The sequence below is a fragment of the Amphibalanus amphitrite genome, unplaced genomic scaffold, assembly GCF_019059575.1.
Source record: "Amphibalanus amphitrite isolate SeventyFive unplaced genomic scaffold, NRLGWU_Aamphi_draft 000043F_arrow, whole genome shotgun sequence".
Taxonomy (NCBI): Eukaryota; Metazoa; Arthropoda; class Thecostraca; order Balanomorpha; family Balanidae; genus Amphibalanus; species Amphibalanus amphitrite.
The window spans coordinates 1,259,655-1,277,912 of record NW_024881539.1 but is presented as its reverse complement, the minus strand read 5'-3'; the positions used below and the strand labels follow the sequence as shown (position 1 = coordinate 1,277,912).

The following is an 18,258-nucleotide window of genomic DNA, read 5'->3' as shown; positions in this document are numbered from 1 at the left end:
TTTTCAAATATCCATGCTGCATTCCTACAGCCACCGACTCTATAGCTTCGACGAAAGGTGCAAGTAAACAGTTAAGATCGTTAAATCTGTGCCATCTGAATCACCCTTCCCAGCCTTTTCGCTCGTGTGGATTAGCACCTGATGCCGTGCTTCATCAAATGAGCCGCACATTTAGACAGCTGGAGCGTCTGGGGAGCAGCCATTTCATCTTTCGGCCCGCGCCTGCGGCCCGCGAATCCAATCTGCAGCCCTGGACGGCGCCGAAGCCAGCCTTACGGTATCGGTCAAACACCAATCACGACGGAGAACAGAAGGTATTGAGACTCTTTACAAATTGGAGAACAACCTAGCGCAGCGGGAGGATCAGGATTCGAATAAGATTCGGAAGTCTAGTCCGGAGAGCATAGAACCGAAACTGGAACCATGCGGTGGCGCAAAGGTCGTTCCAGATTCCAAAGCTACTTTATTATTCAAAACCTTTTCATTCTTCCTACTGAGTGAATATGGAAGCCATTAATCGAATGGATCATGCAGAGTTGACAGCCCAAGGTGCGCACATCGTCACTTCCAGCTGTTAAACAATTATTACAGCGTTATCGGACGGTCTCTTTATCACCAACAGATCATTACATTGGGCTGCGATTTCTCGAAACGTAGCTGCTTCTGTAGGCACATCTAGCTCGCATCTAAAGTAATTAATTGTCTCCCACAGACACTTCCGAGCCTGCTGCCTATCGGTGCTTGGGTGCATTCCCGGTAACACTTTGACCAAACCTTTTCAGTGAAGTCATTCGAGACGTGTGGCATGAATAGCTGAAGAGGCGCACCGCTCATCCGAATGCATTTGATAGAACTATCAGTGGTGTCACGCGGCGGCAGTCGTACTGCTCACTATTGATCGTCGTTTGACCTTTGGCCCCGAGCGTCGACGCCGACGCCGAGTTCTGTATTAATGTCGTCTCAGGTACCGACGACCTTCCGACTTCAGTAGTATCGAACTCAAACCCGCAAACCCGACGTCGCTACCGGCAGCTCGTCTCTGTCCGACTCACGTCGGCTTCTACCGGGCTCATACCCGCGCTGCTGCAAATACGGGTGGTCGCGATGTTGTCAGTTGTCTGGTGATGAATATTGGTTGTGATGGAGCCTGCGCATAACATACTGGGTCTTATTGACAGATGGAAGGGATGAAGATATATGATGTTTAATAAAACATGGCAGTGTGTTTCTATGGTAAGGTGATGCATCATTAAATGTGATGACGTGAGAGACGAACCGAAGCGGCTAGCGGACACAACGCGGGCGGCTGCTTCTTTTCTATTTGTTATCAATTTACTGGCTGTGATTCAACGCTCAGCTGAGCGTAGCGTCTTTGGAGCTGACGAAAGCCATCCGACGATGCAGTGATAACGGTCGAATGGCTTGGTCCTCCGTGCATCTCACGGAAGTTGGAGTGGTAGCAGGGATTCTGACACCACAATTAACCAATGCGCAGTTGGGCTCAAAAGAAGCAGATCGAACGTCCATGAACTGATTGCGCACAGACTCACGATGAGGCGTGCGCAAATGACTGGCCATCTCTGACAGCAGCAGTTTTACCATCGGCTGGGCGGCTGGCTAACAGACAAGTCGATTTAATTAATGCAAGGACGCGCACTCGATGCTTAAAATTGTTCCGATTTATCATCCCAGAATTAAACTGTAGCCTGTGGGCTATCGATGTGAGATACCTATTTAAATAAGCATGATAAATTTCAGATCAATTGAGCATAATTGTTATTTCAGGCTGCTATCAACTGCTGCATTGACGTTTTATCTTTTCGCGAAGGCGCAGCTTCCTGTTTGACGTTAAGTGCCGCCTGCTGGGTAGCTAACGAAATCCACTGCAGCATGCTCACAAGACAAAATTAGAATTAGACAAACTAAAATGCGTTACGAAGATTAATTACTACGGAAGCATGCAGCTAATTACGCACTTTTAAGCAGTTAGAAGGTAGGGTTAAAGGGACCCTCCCACCTTAACACTAGATTTGAGTTGAGATAGCCAAAATGGGGTCCCTGGCTCACAATTACCGGTTTCGGCACTCACAACATCGAGAAATGCCTTAAATCGGAAATATTGAATTTCAAAATTGCAGCATTTTGATTCAGAGGGGCTAATGCTTAGGAATACCCCTCTGAATGTGTGACGTCAGCGCAGATATCTAACGATTTTTAAATGTTTGACTAAAACGTTTTGTAGCACGCGGTGGTATATGCTATTTGCGCGCAACATCTGCCGCAAACGCCGCACTTCTAAAATAAAGTCGCTAGAAACAGCGGAGATCCCAAAAAAGTAAACAAAAGTAAAAGTCTAATATCTTGAAAACCGGTGAATATTTTTCGGTGAAATTTGATAGATATTCGTTTTCGCTCTTTCTGAACCGAGCGACATCACTTTCATGCCAATTCATAAACTTTTTTGAAGGTGGGAGGGTCCCTTTAACTTGACAAATCAGTCGCATCCGGTACAGAAAAGTTTTGTTCAACATTCTAAAAAAAAAATAAATAAATAGAAACTGTTTGATGAACTACCAACACGGGTGGCTTACAACATCGTTGACAGGAAGGCACGCAGAAAATAAATATTGACAGACGCTCGAACACGCATGGGAAAAAATTAATCTAAGCCATCCACTTGCGACAGAGCTCGACTCAAGCAAATGCGCGCTAAAATAGTGGCACAGAAGCTCTGCTAATCTCCGCGGGCGGGTGCAATGCACACCCACAAGTTTGGGCTCTGCAGCGACGGACAGGGGGGTAACAGCCAGCGACCGAGCGGCGCGCAACCTACCCAGTGGCGCACACACAGGCCTGTGGTGATCTGCAAACACAGGCACCGGGTGCACACGTGAGGCGACCAGCGGCCAGGACAGACCGCTGTACTGGTGGCTGGCTGGCTGGCTGGCGGGGTGCGAGCCGCTAGCGAAGCAAATGCTGACAAAAGCTTCGACCCAAGCTTTAGCGGACCCGTAGACTTATTAGAAAGCGAGGATGAGATATATGTGGTGAATTGATAAACATGTCAGGTCACAGCATGTACATAAGACGACCCGACATTGAGGTACAATATTTGACAACACGAAGGATGGCATTGCATTGGCAACGACAAATGTAAATTTGCCTTCTGTCCACCAACAACCAAATTCAAATGAAAATGCTCAAGATGGATATAATCATCATAAAATATGCAAATGTTTCTTTAAATCCCGTTGCATGTGGGAGTGCCTTTTAGGTTTTTCATGCTCATGCGCAGTGTTAAAGAAGTTGTAAGTTTTAAAGGGTTTAACCGCATCGAACTGAAAGGTGAGCTGGTCGTGGTTGAAGCGTAACGTTAGGGTACTTACCGAGCACCAGCGTCGGCCAACTTTCCATTCTCGCCGACAAGCCCTTGAGGAAGATTTGGTGCAGAAACAGCAGGGTCTCGGAGTTCAGGAAGATCGTATTCACATCTTCGTGGCTGCACGGCGGCATTTTAGAGGAGGCCGCCATTTTGAAAGGTCTCAGGAAGCCAGTCACCAGGATGTTTAGCTGCTCCACATACTCTTCTTCGGCTTCTACCATCCGAAACACGAGGCTGGGAAAATGATATTACACTGCACGCTTAGTATGCAACCGCTTAAGTCGCGCACAGAGAGGGAAATCCTTTTTTAAGACAACACTTGTTCAAGTAAACGTTAATCCTGCAATTTAAGGCAATAAGTGGACTCATTCTCTGCGCCAAGTATGCATGCTAACAGCGACGGCAAAATATTTTATAGTTATGTCACCGGCTAGTTCTTTACCGCTCTTACGCCAAAAACAATAAACCACTTCTTTCTCATTTTTGTTTTCCCCGCCTAACTTAGGTTGGAGAAACAAAAGCTTCTTAGCTTACCTGTTTCGTTTGCGCATGCTTTCTGCGTGTGGTGATTTGATGTATTCTTCAACAATCTGTTTCCACCGCCTTCGACAGAGCCAGCCACGAAAGAAGCTCTGAACCTTCTTTATTTTCCGTATCTCGTCGGAATCTTCACCTTCTTCTGACTGTTGATTCGGTAAAAATCGCCAGTCCTTCTTCAGGGTGCACAGCTGAAGCAAAAAAAGTTCAATTGTCCCTATAGGCTCTCGGTCTCGTTCTCAAATATTTTAAGAGTTTGCGTATAATGCGTACGTTGATAAATGGAAGAAGGATTCCTGTTAGAAAACGTGACACACAAGAAAGTGCGCGACAACTGACCTCGTTCCGAAGTTTCTTTATCTCTGTGGTGAGCTCTTCGCACTGTTGTGTGTACTGCCACTTTGCTGTTTTCTCGCTCTCCACGATCTGCAGAAGGTGCAAGTGTTTGTGTTCCAGCTCCTCCTTTGCCAACATCAGCTTGTTGAAGCTGCAACAGACAAAACACGAATAGATGAACCATGTGATCCCTATTTATAGGTAACATGCGCACACGAGAGTATGTGCTCACTACACTAACTGAGTTAAAGGGACCCTCCCACCTTAACATTAGATTTGAGTTGAGATAGCCAAATTGGTGGCCATGGCCTGAAAATACCGGTTTGGGCACTCACAACATCGAAAAATGCTTTAATTCGGAGATATCGAATTTCAAACTTGCAGTTTTCGGATTCTAAGGGGCTAATGCTTTGGTATGCCCCCTTAGAATTTGTGACGTCAGCGGAGATCTAACGATTTGAAATCTTTTACTAAAACGTTTGGTAGCACGCGGTGGTATATGCTGCTTTGCGCGCAACAAATGCCGCACTTTCAAATAAAGTCGCTAGGAACAGCGGAGATCCCAAAAAGTAAACAAAAGTAAAAGTCTAATATCTTGAAAACCGGTGAATATTTTTCGATGAAATTTGGTAGATATTCGTTTTTGCTCTTTCTGAACCGAGCGACATCACTCTCATGCCAATTCATTAACTTTTTTGAAGGTGGGAGGGTCCCTTTAAGTGAAGAAAAGGAAAGGAAAGATACCGACAAAAAGTCCTAGATAGATATTTGTTTGCAGAATGAGCCGTATAAATGTTCTCATTCCCCTTGATTATCTAAGCAGGGACTTGTGGAGGTTCGTAAGCAGCAAAAAACAAACAAAGAAACCTTGATTATCTATTTGCAGGCCAAAATGAGTTTACAATGTCATACTTGGTTGCATCTTACTGTTCATTGCATTTACAGCATACAACAAGGAATCGGAATAGTTAGCCCTTCTGCCCCCGGCCCTCCTCGCCTGCTGGGAAAGAGAAATAAATTCCCTCCATGCATATTCGAGCCAAATGCTTACCACTCTGTTATGCACTTGACTTTTTGTATCTCAATAAAGTCCCACACATCCGTTTTCAGCAGACAGAACAGTCCCAAATACGCTACCCTGTTTGTCATCCGGCCCATACAGAGCTTTTGACACCGGAGTGTGCGGCACTCGGGCACAACATGGAGAGCAGCTATGCGAAAACACCGCCGCCGGGGAGGCTGCAGCAGCGAACTTGCTGCAACGAGCACGCTGTTTACGACTGCGAGAGAGAATACAGAAGCCCGACGGCGCGGCTGCAACTTGCCGATAGCGCTAGATTGGGAGTTGTTGGCGCACGAATTGCGCTGCAGAAGGTCGACAATATGCAGGTGAACCCTGCGCGGTGCAACCCATGCAAATGTAAAGGTGTTTGTGCTTCCCAGCTATGCTCATCAGCGAAAAGTTCCGGGCTGCCGGGCATATTTAATGGAAAACTTTACATGTTTTTGTTCAAGGGTTGAACTAGATAAGCTAAGCACCAAAGGATTTAGCAGCACCAGAAACAATCAGCAGCATGATATCATCGTCAGGGGTTTTTTCATGTTTTCTTTTCAAATTCGTTTAGTTTTATAAATGATTTATTTTATATATCACGACGCTATCAATGACGAACTAATAAATATACGCCAGCAAATCAAGGGAGCACAAGGATGTTGCATCCACATATTTGCAAAGCTTCAATTTGGAAACAAATTCCTAGAACTCTCCTTTTTGGCTCTCGGCTCTATAGCTTCTAATTTGTCAGTGGTGATGCTTTCCGCTTCAAAGGACTTTATTGGTCATCAATCCTTTATATGATCAATGAAATTCGGTGATGTGCGCTGAGGTTTCCAATAACTTGGTAAAAGATAGAGGATAAGAACTCAGAAGTCAGAAGCCAATAGTTGAAAAGTAGGATAAGCTATAAAAAAGTTGAAAATATATTTCGCGTCAACAACGCTACTCAAAGCCATAAAGGGCCACCGAGCCCCACCAAAAGTTGCCTCTGCTTTTGCGTATAGCTGGGGTTTTTGGTTGGCTTACACTTAATGATTTTATTAAAACCAGAAATGTTAAAAACTGACCCTGACTTTATCATTCGTGTCACTGAGCTCGACACCAAAGATCAGACGCGACAAGGTCGATTTTGGAAAGTTCACTTGCTTCACTGTGTAGTTCCTTCGCCCTTTAGAGTAGAATAAATAGAATAAATTTATTTCATTTATCAGGACAAGTATACAAAACGATGATCACCAATTGGTGCAAGAGCAGTTTGCTTATGTCGAAGCACCTCTCGGCTGTTACATACTAGCCGTTTTCACGGCGGCCATCTGGTACACATTTGGTTCACATCTGGTGCAGATTAGGTGCAGATTTGGTCAAATAAGGTTCAGGGTGTCTCTTAGTAGCTTTCAGCTAGGGTTGCACAAATTGCTTATATGCCTACTTTGTCATATTATCAGAGAGTATCATCGATTAAAACATTGAAATAAATTCATAAAATAAAGATATTTGCTGTAAAAGAGATTAGATGCAGATTTGGTCAAATTAGGTGTACTCGCCGGATAGCCCGTCGCGAAAACGGCTACTATCGCTCGAGTCAGGTCACCTTCCCACTGCACGCACGCACGCCGACCCGGATGAAGGCAATTCCGGATCATTGGATTGTAGACTCGCCTGGCCTGTCGTATGGCGTCCATCCAGGATTTGCAGTCCATCTCAGAGTTGGCCCTCAGGTCGTATTGCCGCTGATTCTCCCGACGATAGGTGATGGAGAAACAGTACTGAAAACACCAGCGTGTGCCGTCAAACCGTCTCGCTTACATGCGATAAATAACAGGAATACTGATGTAACGGTTATACAATGGTATCCATTCAAAAGCGTTGTAATCGTTAGATTCAGCACTTACCTTGGGTTCCGTTTCCTTGGGTTTGGCGGTGGCCGCTATCAGCCTCTCGCAGTAGCAGCCCTCGAGGAGGATGACGCCGGAGGGCCGACTGCTCGACTCACTCTCGTAGTAAAACAAGAGGTTCTGGAGCACAACGCAGGTGGACACTGAGTAAGAGTGACTAGAGCAGGGTTATCGTAAGGCATAGCTGAATAGGTGGACACATTGCGGGGTTTACTCATCCTTAACTCTAATGTCTTGGCTTTCATTTATGAAATGAATGCAACTATTGTTATCGTAGTTATTTTGCTAAAAATGAACTAAAACAGAGCGTCCATAGCCTCCGTCCGCAATAATGTCGAATTAATCATCAGTATCAGTAAAAGCCTATCGGTCATTGGTATACATATAGCGAAGCAATATTCTGCAACTAACAGTTGGTGCAGATGCCATTTTAGCATGCCCAGCCTCGCGCTGCTTCCATATCCTACATGACTATTGGCATTGCATAGCTCAAAGTATGATGGTTCCCTAATCCCTCCCTCTAGCTCCGCGCGGCAGTCACAGTGGTCTGCCTTCTTTTAACGGCACAATAAAATAGCCCGTAGCGATTTATTGCAGTGTTCATTTGAGATTGTGTTTGGAGAATCGACCAGCCCGGCCCGTTAGCCGCATTTGGCAGGCTGGCAGAGCTGTCAGGGTAAACTCGTCCCACAGCTTTCTAAAGAAAAATAGAATAAAATATAATGAAACAAAAAATATGTAACCTACCAAAACATTGGCGTAAACAGATTTCGCTTGATTTTTTAGTTCAATGAGTCAAGGTTCTAGAGGTTACAAAATTAAAAAAAACATTATTTGAACCAGTTATTAACCTCACGGTTCACTGAATCGCTAGCCGGACATTTTGCCTAGACATTTTCATGACGATAAAAAAGAATCACAGCAGACAAATAAAAAAAATTAACAAATAAGGCAGCAAAAGCAATAGGTAACCTCACTGCCCACTGGACAAAACACGAGATGTTCATGCATTCTTTAGTGCAGGCATATATTTGATGTTGCTAAACTCGATGCATTCAGAGATATCAGCTTTAGCGTCAATCCATTAAAAGTTGAATCGACAGCCCACACGGGTCACGTCAGTACATTACTACACTGTGACTTGTGAGCTGTGACCCACCTGATAAAGGTTGAACCAGCGCAGTTGCCACTTTGAGTTGTCGGAGGTGCGTTTGTAGAGCGGCCCGAAGAGGTGTTCACCGTATCGTGCCTTCTCCGCTAGCATTAACAGCTGGCTCTCGTTGATGCGCACGCTGCGCTGCATTTTCGGCGAGAGCATGACGTCACAGCACCCAGCAGTGTGACGTCAGGTGGGGGCCGCGAGGGAGCGACCGACCCCCATCGGCGGCTGGTAAGAACGGCTGGTAAAGGATCCAGCGGGTAGGCGAGCCGTTGTCGGGTGTTGTTGGTTGCGATTGATCCTGCAAGACATAATCATATCGTATTTAAAAAATAATAAAGGTTTACGAAAATGCGATAGAAAAAGAAGTCACGAAGACCTGACAAATCGAGCGATATGCAATATGAACTCCTTTGGACCAATCTCGTGAGCTCAGAAAGCGAGAGAGAGAGAGAGAGAGAGAGAGAGAGAGAGAGAGAGAGAGAGAGAGAGAGAGAGAGAGAGAGAGAGAGAGAGAGAGAGAGAGAGAGAGAGACCGTGACCTGGCTTTGCCCTGATGCCAACACTCGATGTTGACTTTTACCGAACTCAGAACAAAAACATTCGACGCACATATAATCATAGCCAGCACGATGGTGCCCAATTTACGACTTTGCGACATTTTTTGGGCGAAGTTATTCGCTATAAACCGAACATTTATTTCAGTGCACTTGATCTGACCTCAGAGGTCACCGGTTAGCATGAGACCTTTAAAATGGGTACTATAATGGTCGTGGTTTTATCGTGTTAACCCGCGCCCCGTTGGGCTCCGCCGAGCAACGCGCCCGGTTGGGGGGGGGCCATTTTGCCCCCCCCCCCCCCTAAGATCTCGAGAACCACGCAACATAGCGACAAGCGGTAAACGGCGTTGGATAGCCCCAACGGGGAACTACCTTGTGACCCAATTTTATTGACCTAGGTCAAACCGATGACGTCACAGGTCAGGTCAAAGGTCCAATTTTCACCGTTTACAGGCACTTCAAGAAATGCGTTGTAAAATCGAGTAAAATGCATTTCATTGAAAATCATCGATGGGGAAATGTTCTTCAAACACATATTTTGCTATTTGAGGTCACTGATACCAGGTCAGGTCACAGAGGTCAGGTCACGGGGGGGTCACAATATGAAAGTGTCGTGTGATACATGTTTTATTATCCATTTTACATGACAAATGCGATTATATGGGTCAGGCAGCCTTTGGGGCCAGCTTAGATCACGTTTTGGTCAAGGTCAGGTCAAGGTCAGGTCAAGGTCAGGTCAAATTAGGTCAAATTTCAAAGTTAATATTTTGCATAAAATGGGTATCGAATCGATGCAGCCCGTCACGGGGAGTTCAATGGTGGTCTTTGTTTTGCCATACGTGGTCTAGAATTGCTAAAAATTGAGTTCAAAAATTTGACGTCATCATTTTTGAACAGTTTTTTCGCTATAACTTGGCCAAAAAACGAGATATCGATCTGAAATTTGGTATGTATATAGAAGAGCGCTGGGACTATTACATATATTCCGGTTTTTTCGAAATTCGGAAAAATTTTGGATTTTTAAAGTTTTTCTAAAAAAATCAATTTTTTGATTTTTTTTTTGGTCAAAAACCAAAAATTTTGAAAATCCGAGATAGCAGTTTTGTAGCGCCGCTTTTTGTCTACTAAACCATATAAAGAACTTTGAAATTGCTTGATAACTGTAGATTTGGTGAGCGTTTCAAGATTGCATGTTTTTTGCTCATTTTTGCTCGAGCATGACCTCAGTTTGACCTCAATAACTCCTGACCTAAGGTGACCTAAGACTTGAAATTTAGTGTGAAGGTGTCAAATTGATGCCCGGGAAGGTACTGAAAATGTGGCGGCGCTGCGCGCCGCCATTTTCTTGCTATTCAGGAAAAACCACAGGGGGGGGGGGCCAAAATGGCCCCCCAACGGGGCGAGGGTTAAGTACAAAAGAAAGCCCCGATGAAGATGGACGGTCCAATGGGTCCAATTATGCCGAAGGTTTGGGGATTTTCGAGTAAGTACCACTGAGATATAAGCATTGGTTTATCATCCTTTAATAAAATATGATTAGGCATTTGAATAGGTGTATACCTTTAACCCGCGCCCCGTAGGGCTACCGGCGGACCCTACCACCCGTAGGGGGGGCCGTTTCGGCCCCCCCTAAGATCTCGGAAAGTTACCGGCCGATTTTCAAAATTCAAACGGCGTTCGATAGCCCCACCCGGGAACTACCTTGTGACCAAATTTCATTGACCTAGGTCAAACCGATGACGTCACAGGTCAGGTCAAAGGTCAGATTTTCACCGTTCAGAGGCATTTCAAGAAATGTGTTGTGAAATCGAGTTAATTGGTAATTTATTGAAAACCATCGATGGTACATTGTTCGTCAAACACATAGCTGGGGGGATCCATGTGATCGCAAGGCACCTCGCAGTTGCGATCAAACGTAAGTTGAATCGGAACAGATATTGGAGGGATCCATCACATCGTAGGCTAAGTAGATACGCAAGTTGTATCGCAAATGGTGAAGATACGAACTAACTTTACGAATCTTCTCGGTCGATCGGAAGGCCGATCGTAGCGAAGCTTTACCTCTTTCTCAAGAGAAAAATATAAGAAATTTTCAAAATTTTCACAAAACCGAAATATATGTTAAACAAATATGGTTGATGAACACGTGTGCAAAATTTGAAGTCGATTTCTTCAAAAATGGCTGCGCTAGAGCGTTTTAAATTTACACGTTGAAAACGGTCACTTTCACGTCATTTTTGTAATCACTTTTTTCAATTTTGAAATTTAAGAAGTGTTTTGGGCAATTTTTCGCGTTAATTGCGAAAATCTGACCAAAACATGTATCGCACCATCAATGATCCGATACGCCATCAGAGGCCGCGCCGCGGACAGGTGGGCGCGGCGATACCTAGGCCGCGTGGGGGTTACACTGGTGTTCGGGAAGGGCTATGTCAACGCGAGGCAGGCCGCGGGGGAGCCGGTTGCGGCGCCGGTCCGTATTTGTCGGCGCCTAACAGTGCAGCGGTGCGTTTATGGCGGAGGGAGGGGAAGCGGTGTAGTGTCGGCAAGGCCGCACACAGGAGAGGGCACACGGGCCTCCCCCCATTCGAGTTGGGGCCCTGTAGTGTATTGCACTCACACATTCATCACTCGCACTCAAGACTGAACAGTGTACATTCAACTCGACTAATGTGCCCCGCGCCCTTGCCGACGGCTCGCCGGCGGGCACCCGACTCCGTCTCCCGGCCGGCCCGGGCGCGGCGCCGCGGTGCGGCCGTCCCGGTTACCTGACCCGGCCGGCTAAAGGTCGGACTGGCTCCGGCCGCCGCTGCCAGCCGGCGGGGGGCCCGGGGAGGGGTACTACACTACATTCCCTTCCCCCCGAAGCGCTCATCTCCACCAGCGCCTCGTTGCCCGTCCCGCTCGCGTGCGGTACGGGCCCTCCATGTTTCCGGCGTCCTCGACGTCGACGTTAGAGGCATTCCCGGCAGAGTCGTTCCAGACGTCTCCACCTACGTCGACTTCGGCCGCTCCGCCGTCGCCTGTCTCCACTGCGACGGTCCCAGCGCCGCCTCCAGCGCCGTCAGGAAGCTGGTCAGGCCCGACAGCCTCTCTTCTCTCGGCTGTCTCCACGCCGACAGTCTCGGCGCCGCCGCCGGCGTCGTCAGGAAGCAGATCAGGCTCGTCAGCCTGTTCTCGCCCGCCTCCTCCGGGAACGTCAGGCCGGCGGACAGATGCATGGCACAGGGAGAGTCGCTCGGCATGGACTCTGATGCCACCCTCCAGCTCGAACGACACGGGACCACGCTGTGCGGTGACGACACATGGCTTGGAAAACCGAGGTTTTCCCTTGCGCGGCCTTGGCATCAGGCGATAGCGAACGAGATCGCCTACCTTTATGTCGGGCTTCCTTGCCGTTCGGTCATGATACCGCTTCATCTTTCGCTGCTTCTTCCGGACGTGCTGTTGGATGGCGCCGTCACCTCTGCAGTCACTGCTCTGCACCACGGCGTTCTCCAGTGACGTCCGCAGCTGGCGTCCGTGCAGCAGCTCTGACGGGCTGCGCCCCGTCGTGGCGTGCGGCGTCGCCCGGTACACCATCAGGAACTGCTGAACGTGCCGCCGCCTGTCTGCCTTCTGCTGCTCACCTATCTGGATGGCAGACTTCAGACTGCGGTTGAAGCGTTCCACAGCTCCGGAACCTGCTGGATGATACGGGGACACCTTGATGTGTTTGATCCCGTTAGCCTGCAAGAACGATGCAAACCGTGCTGACGTGAAATGGGTTCCATTATCACTCACCAGCTCTTTCGGCCAGCCTTCTCTGGTCGCCACTGACGTCAGGAAGTCAATCACGGCGTCTGTACTTGGCTCTGATACAAACGCCACCTCCGGCCACTTGGAGTAGTAGTCTGTGAGCACTATGCCGTACCTCTGATTTGCCGGACCCTGCATCGGACCAATGAAGTCCACTCCCACCTTGTCCCACGGCGCAGTAGGCAGCGAGACCGGGATGAGAGGCGTCCTGGACGTCTTGGTCGACTTGTCCGCAACAGAGCAGGTGGGACAGTTCTTGACGGCTGTCTCCACCTCGCCGTCCATCCCTGGCCACCAGAAGACTGCGCGCAGACGCTGCTTCGTGCGCACTATCCCGGGATGGCTTTCGTGGGCAACTGTCACCACGCGGGTTCTGAGGGCAGAAGGAACAAGTATCCTCTCACCTCTGAACACCACACCCTTCTCGATGCTCAGCTCGTTCCTGTACCTGAAGTAGGGCTTCAGCACAGGCGGCACCTCCCTCAGTTTCGACGGCCAGCGCTGTGGGATCTGCGAGATCAGCGCCTTGACCTCGTCATCTTCAAGGCCTGCTGCGGCGATATCAGCGCTGCTCACCGCCGGCATCATCTCCTCCAGGGCTGCGACCAGCTGGTCCTCGTCTTCTGCAACCCCATGACTGCCGGGAAGGCGTGAGATGCCATCAGCCTGGTTCAACTTCCCCTCGATGTGCTGAACCTGAAACGCATAGTTCATCAGCTTGACGGCCCAGCGAGACATTCGCATACTGGCCCGACCGATGCCCTTGGCAGACAGCAGAGAGCGAAGGGCAGCGTGGTCCGTCCGCAAAACGAACTCCTTGCCCCACAGGTACTTGTGCCACGTCTGACACGCCCAGACGCATGCCAGGCCCTCTCTGTCAGTTACGCTGTACTTGCGCTGTGCTGCGCTGAGCGTGCTGGAGGCGAATGCCACCACTCTCTCTCCATCTGGGTGGATCTGTGAGAGAACGGCCCCGAGACCAACGTCGCTGGCGTCGGTCGTGACGAACGTCTGCAGACTGGGGTCGAACGGTGCCAGCGCAGACGAGTTCAGGATCGCCGACTTCACATCCTCCAGCGCAGCTGTCATCTCCTCCGTCCATCGGAAGGCTGGGGCGTCTTTCCTCAGCGGCTGCCGCAGAGGTTCTACCCGAGAGCTGAAGTTGGGCACGAACTTGCTGTAGAACGCGAGGGACCCCAGTGCAGCCTGGAGCTCCTTGGTGTTCTGGGGTTGTCCCATGTCTCGAAGACCTTGGACCCGATCTGGTGAGATTTCGATCCCACGCTCCGACACGACGAACCCCAGGAACTCCAGCGACACAACACCTAGCAGACACTTGTCCCCGTTCAGCGTGATGTCGTAGTCCTTCAGCCGCTTCATGACGGTGCTGAGCCTCGCGTCGTGCTCTGCACGGGTGGGCGCTGTGACCAGTACGTCATCCAGGTAGACTTGAACACCAGGGATGCCTTGCAGAACAGTCTCCATGAGCTTCTGGAAACACTGCGGAAGACTTTTGAGCCCAAAGCAGCACCGCTTGTACCTCCAGGTCTGACCCTCATGCACGAAAGCAGTGAGGTTCCTGGACTCCTCGTGCAGCTCCAGTTGATGATAGGCTGACTTCATGTCGAGCTTGGACATCACCTTGGCACCTCGGAGCTTGTCCAGCATTTCCTGCATCGGAGGGATGGGGTAGCCGTTTGCGACAATGGCTTTGTTCACCGCCGTCAGATCGAGACAGATCCTCAGGCCCTCACCTCCTCGCTTCCGGACCACGACAATCGGAGACAACCAGGGCGAAGAGCCACAGGGTACCTTCTCGATGACTCCTTGGGCTTCCAGGGACTCCAGATGGTCACTGACCTCCTGCCTCACAGCGTACGGTAGAGTCCTCAGGTGTGGCGTGCTGGGCACAGCTCCGGGAATCAGACGCACCTTGTGGACGAATCCCTTGATGGCTGGCAGCACCTGATCCTGCTTCACCTGGCAGACGACACTGCCACGGCTCACCGTGACTCCGAGCTGATGCTGGAGATCACGGCCCATGATCGGTACATCACCCACCGCCACGTACAGTTCCGCTGGAACGGAGAGCTGGTCCGGTCCTGTGACGTCAGCAGACATCTTACCCAGCACCTTAATGCCGCTGCCGTTCCACTGGGCGAGCTTACCCGCAGGACGGAGAGGGACGTGACTGAAGAGCTGCCAGTACGTCCTCGCTGGGACGATGCTGACCGCCGAGCCGGTGTCAACCAGCATCCTGACACGCTTCATCTCAATGAAGGCATCATAGTACGGGCACGACACTGTCTGAACGACCGGACATACGTCATCCTTAGCAGACACGGACAAAATCTGCACATTGTCAACAGCACCGGTCTTGTTAGAACGAGGACAACACTTGCTTAAGTGTCCGACAGTGTTACACTTGAAACATTTCAGGTTCCTCGCTCTGTACTCCTTGTCATTTGCCCAGTGACCCGGTCGACCACAGGCACGACACGTACCTGACTTCTTCACAGGAGGCTGACGCTGCGTCTGCTTACGCGCTGAGTCACTGCGGCTCGTGCTGCGCCGCTGCCCAGTATACGCCACCTCCACCGCAGGAGCTGAAGGTGAAGTCGCACCGGCAGATGAGTCGTGCAGTAGAGCTTTTCGCTGCAAGCCCCGGTCGTGGGCCTCGGCCACAGCCTCTAGCTTGGAGAGAGATAGGTCATCAATCATTATCAGCTTGTCACGAAGCTGGTCAGAGCGACAACCCTCGATAAACTGATCACGCAGTATGTCGTCAGTCAGGGCACCATAACTGCAACAGGCCACTGCCTCGCGGAGGTTGGCAGGGGCGTAGGCAGGGGGGGGGCCACTGGGCCATGGCCCCCCCCCCCTTGGGCGCCGAAGGCGCCCTCCAATCGCAAATGCAATTGTGATATAATCGAATCGAAAAACAATCGCGACTGGAGGGCGCCCTCCAATCGCGAATGTGTTTACAGGGAAAATACGGATGGAGGGCGCCCTCGGAGGACGCCCATTCCAAATACGCCCTCCAAATACGGTTGGAGGGCTCCCTCGGGCGCCCTCCAACCACATTTGTAGGCTGTAGCTCTCTAAGCGTAACGGTGGTCGCCTATGTAAGCCGCTGTCCTGTAAATAAGCGCCCTCTCACCCGAAGGCGCCCTCCTGTAGGTCGCCACCCTGCTACACATTGCCGCCCTTCTGCTGATCGGCGTCCTCATAATTATTGGCGCTCTTCTACCTATTGCGCCCTCATGTGAAATTTTGAAGGCCGCCTTTCTCCCTTTTGGCACCCTCTTGTTCAGTGCCGCCCTCCTACCTATTGGTTCCCTAGTCCTTCCTGTTGAATGCTAATCGGGGCCCTTCTCCTATTGGCGCCCTCGTGTTGATCGCCGCCCTCCTAACCACTGGCACCCTCCTGTTGATCACCGCCCTCCTATCTACTGGCACCTTCCTGTTGACCAGCGCCCTCCGCACAGACGCCGTCCTGTTCGTGTCATCCTCTTGAGCAAAGGCGCCCTCCTCACCATTGCCACCCCCATTTTAATCGTCACCCTTCCGCTCATTGGCGACTTGCAGTTGATGACCGCCCTCCCACCTATTGGCGACCTCTTGTTGATCGCCACCCTCCTATTGGTGCTCTCCTGTTCCTCGCCACCCTCTTACCTGGTGGCGCCCTCCTGTTGATTGTTGATCGGGGCCCTCCTACCTATTGGTGCCCTCCTGTTGATCGCTGCCCTTCTATCCATTGGCGCCCTCCTGCTGCTCGCCAACTTCCTACCTATCGGTGCCCTACTGTCGAAACTCGGGATGTTGATCGGGGCTCTTCTACCTATTAGCGCCCTCCTGTGGATCGCAGCCCTTCTACCTATTGGCAACATCCGTTGATCGCTGCCCTCCTATCATTTATTTACTCCTTTGGCATGTTCTTCAACTTAGTCGTTCTATTGCACATAGTTGATGTCTTGCCTGTGAAAACTGCCACAAATGAACGTGCATTCAGCACAATGAATGAAGTACCTATACCTACCAAAACTATCTACGCTCTACGATGCATAAAACACGTCTTTGGTCTTAACGGATTGATCCTACTTTACGTGCATCGTGGCATCTATATGTATTACGATTAAGTATTGTCAACAGGTTCGGCCGCAATAGTAGGCATCTGAAGTTTCGGTGATTGAAACTGGTTATGTGGGTACACTGTATGCACCTGTGAGAAGGCTATGAAGGCTGGTCTAAGGTAATTTGGATGATGTTTACGCATCTCGCGCTCCGGTATCAATCCGATACGGTGATCTGGTGCGTAGATATGCCACCGCCAATAAACTTTTATGCATCGACACCCATGAGCCAAGCTTTCTATACAGTTTGTGTGGCAGCGGCCCGACCAAACCTTAGATATTTTTTATACCTTCAAATTTGGTAAAAGAGCGAGAGGAGCTTTGAACAGTGATCGTATAAAAGGCGTGCCTAAAAAGCGGAGGAAAAGGTTGTTTTCAAAAATTTCGCGCGCCTTCGGCGCAGCATTTCAAGACCACTTGACCTTTTGTGACCTGGAGTATAAAGAATACACACGATGCAAAATCAATGCAGCACGACCTATACGAGGTTACGCAACAAAAAAACTGGTGGCATGGTAAAAAACGCCTCCCAACCCCCCCCCCCCCCCGTTGAGTGATTTTTTATCTCGCGACCGTATGGCGCCCTCCTTGGGTGAGGTGGCGCCCTCCAAACCCTTGGCCCCCCCCCCTTCGCGATTTTCTAAATACGCCGCTGGAGGTTGGCCAGGAAAATCACGCATGACTCATCAGGGCCTTGGGTGCATTTTCGGAATTTCAAGCGAGCAGAACGAACATCAGAATCGCTCTCAAACAGTTTCTTGAAAACAGCTACAGCAGCATCGAACTGAGACACAATTACAGCACCAGCGCCGCCGGCGTCAGTGTCACTTACTCCAGGTTCGATGTTCTCCTGCTTGGTAGCTGAAGCAGCAGCTCGGTAGAGTCGACGTGCCTCCGCTCCGACTGCTGTCAACAGGAACGCTGTCCGACGACCGTCCGTCCAGTCCAACCACCCGCTGGCCTCAGCGAAGACCAGGAAGTCCTCGTACCATTGTCGCCAGCTCCCAGGACGCTGTCCCGGCCGCGACAGGAACTCCGGTGGCGCCGGTGACTGGAACATGTCGTCTTGAATGCAGTCCGCTTATCTCATCCTCGTCGCCACTTGTAGTGTATTGCACTCACACATTCATCACTCGCACTCAAGACTGAACAGTGTACATTCAACTCGACTAATGTGCCCCGCGCCCTTGCCGACGGCTCGCCGGCGGGCACCCGACTCCGTCTCCCGGCCGGCCCGGGCGCGGCGCCGCGGTGCGGCCGTCCCGGTTACCTGACCCGGCCGGCTAAAGGTCGGACTGGCTCCGGCCGCCGCTGCCAGCCGGCGGGGGGCCCGGGGAGGGGTACTACACTACAGGCCCCTAATCTTTAGACCGCCGAAGACCATGTAAAATGAACTGAAAT

The 18,258-nt window shown here is 50.1% G+C and overlaps 2 protein-coding genes across 5 annotated transcripts in view; both read right to left on the bottom strand.

Annotated features, from left to right (window-relative positions):
- The window catches only part of LOC122377376 (ras-specific guanine nucleotide-releasing factor 1-like), a 44,531-nt gene that overhangs the window by 19,491 nt on the left and 6,782 nt on the right, over window positions 1-18,258 (bottom strand). For 2 of the 4 annotated variants that reach the window (XM_043357326.1, XM_043357327.1), the window contains exons 2-8: window positions 8,367-8,667; window positions 7,205-7,327; window positions 6,972-7,078; window positions 4,259-4,406; window positions 3,917-4,110; window positions 3,387-3,616; window positions 2,834-2,863 (exon numbers count right to left, since the gene is read on the bottom strand). In XM_043357326.1, the coding sequence (XP_043213261.1) occupies window positions 2,834-2,863; window positions 3,387-3,616; window positions 3,917-4,110; window positions 4,259-4,406; window positions 6,972-7,078; window positions 7,205-7,327; window positions 8,367-8,525 (991 nt within the window). In that variant the 5' untranslated portion in view covers window positions 8,526-8,667. The remainder of the gene's footprint in view (window positions 1-2,833; window positions 2,864-3,386; window positions 3,617-3,916; window positions 4,111-4,258; window positions 4,407-6,971; window positions 7,079-7,204; window positions 7,328-8,366; window positions 8,668-18,258) is intronic. The other 2 variants (XM_043357329.1, XM_043357328.1) reach the window with 1 other exon arrangement.
- Window positions 11,920-17,917, bottom strand: LOC122376876 (uncharacterized protein K02A2.6-like). Its single transcript, XM_043356866.1, has 3 exons — window positions 17,690-17,917; window positions 12,302-15,031; window positions 11,920-12,111 (listed from the first exon to the last, which is right to left on the bottom strand). Exons 1-3 carry the CDS (start codon window positions 17,915-17,917, stop codon window positions 11,920-11,922), a joined length of 3,150 nt encoding a protein of 1,049 aa, XP_043212801.1.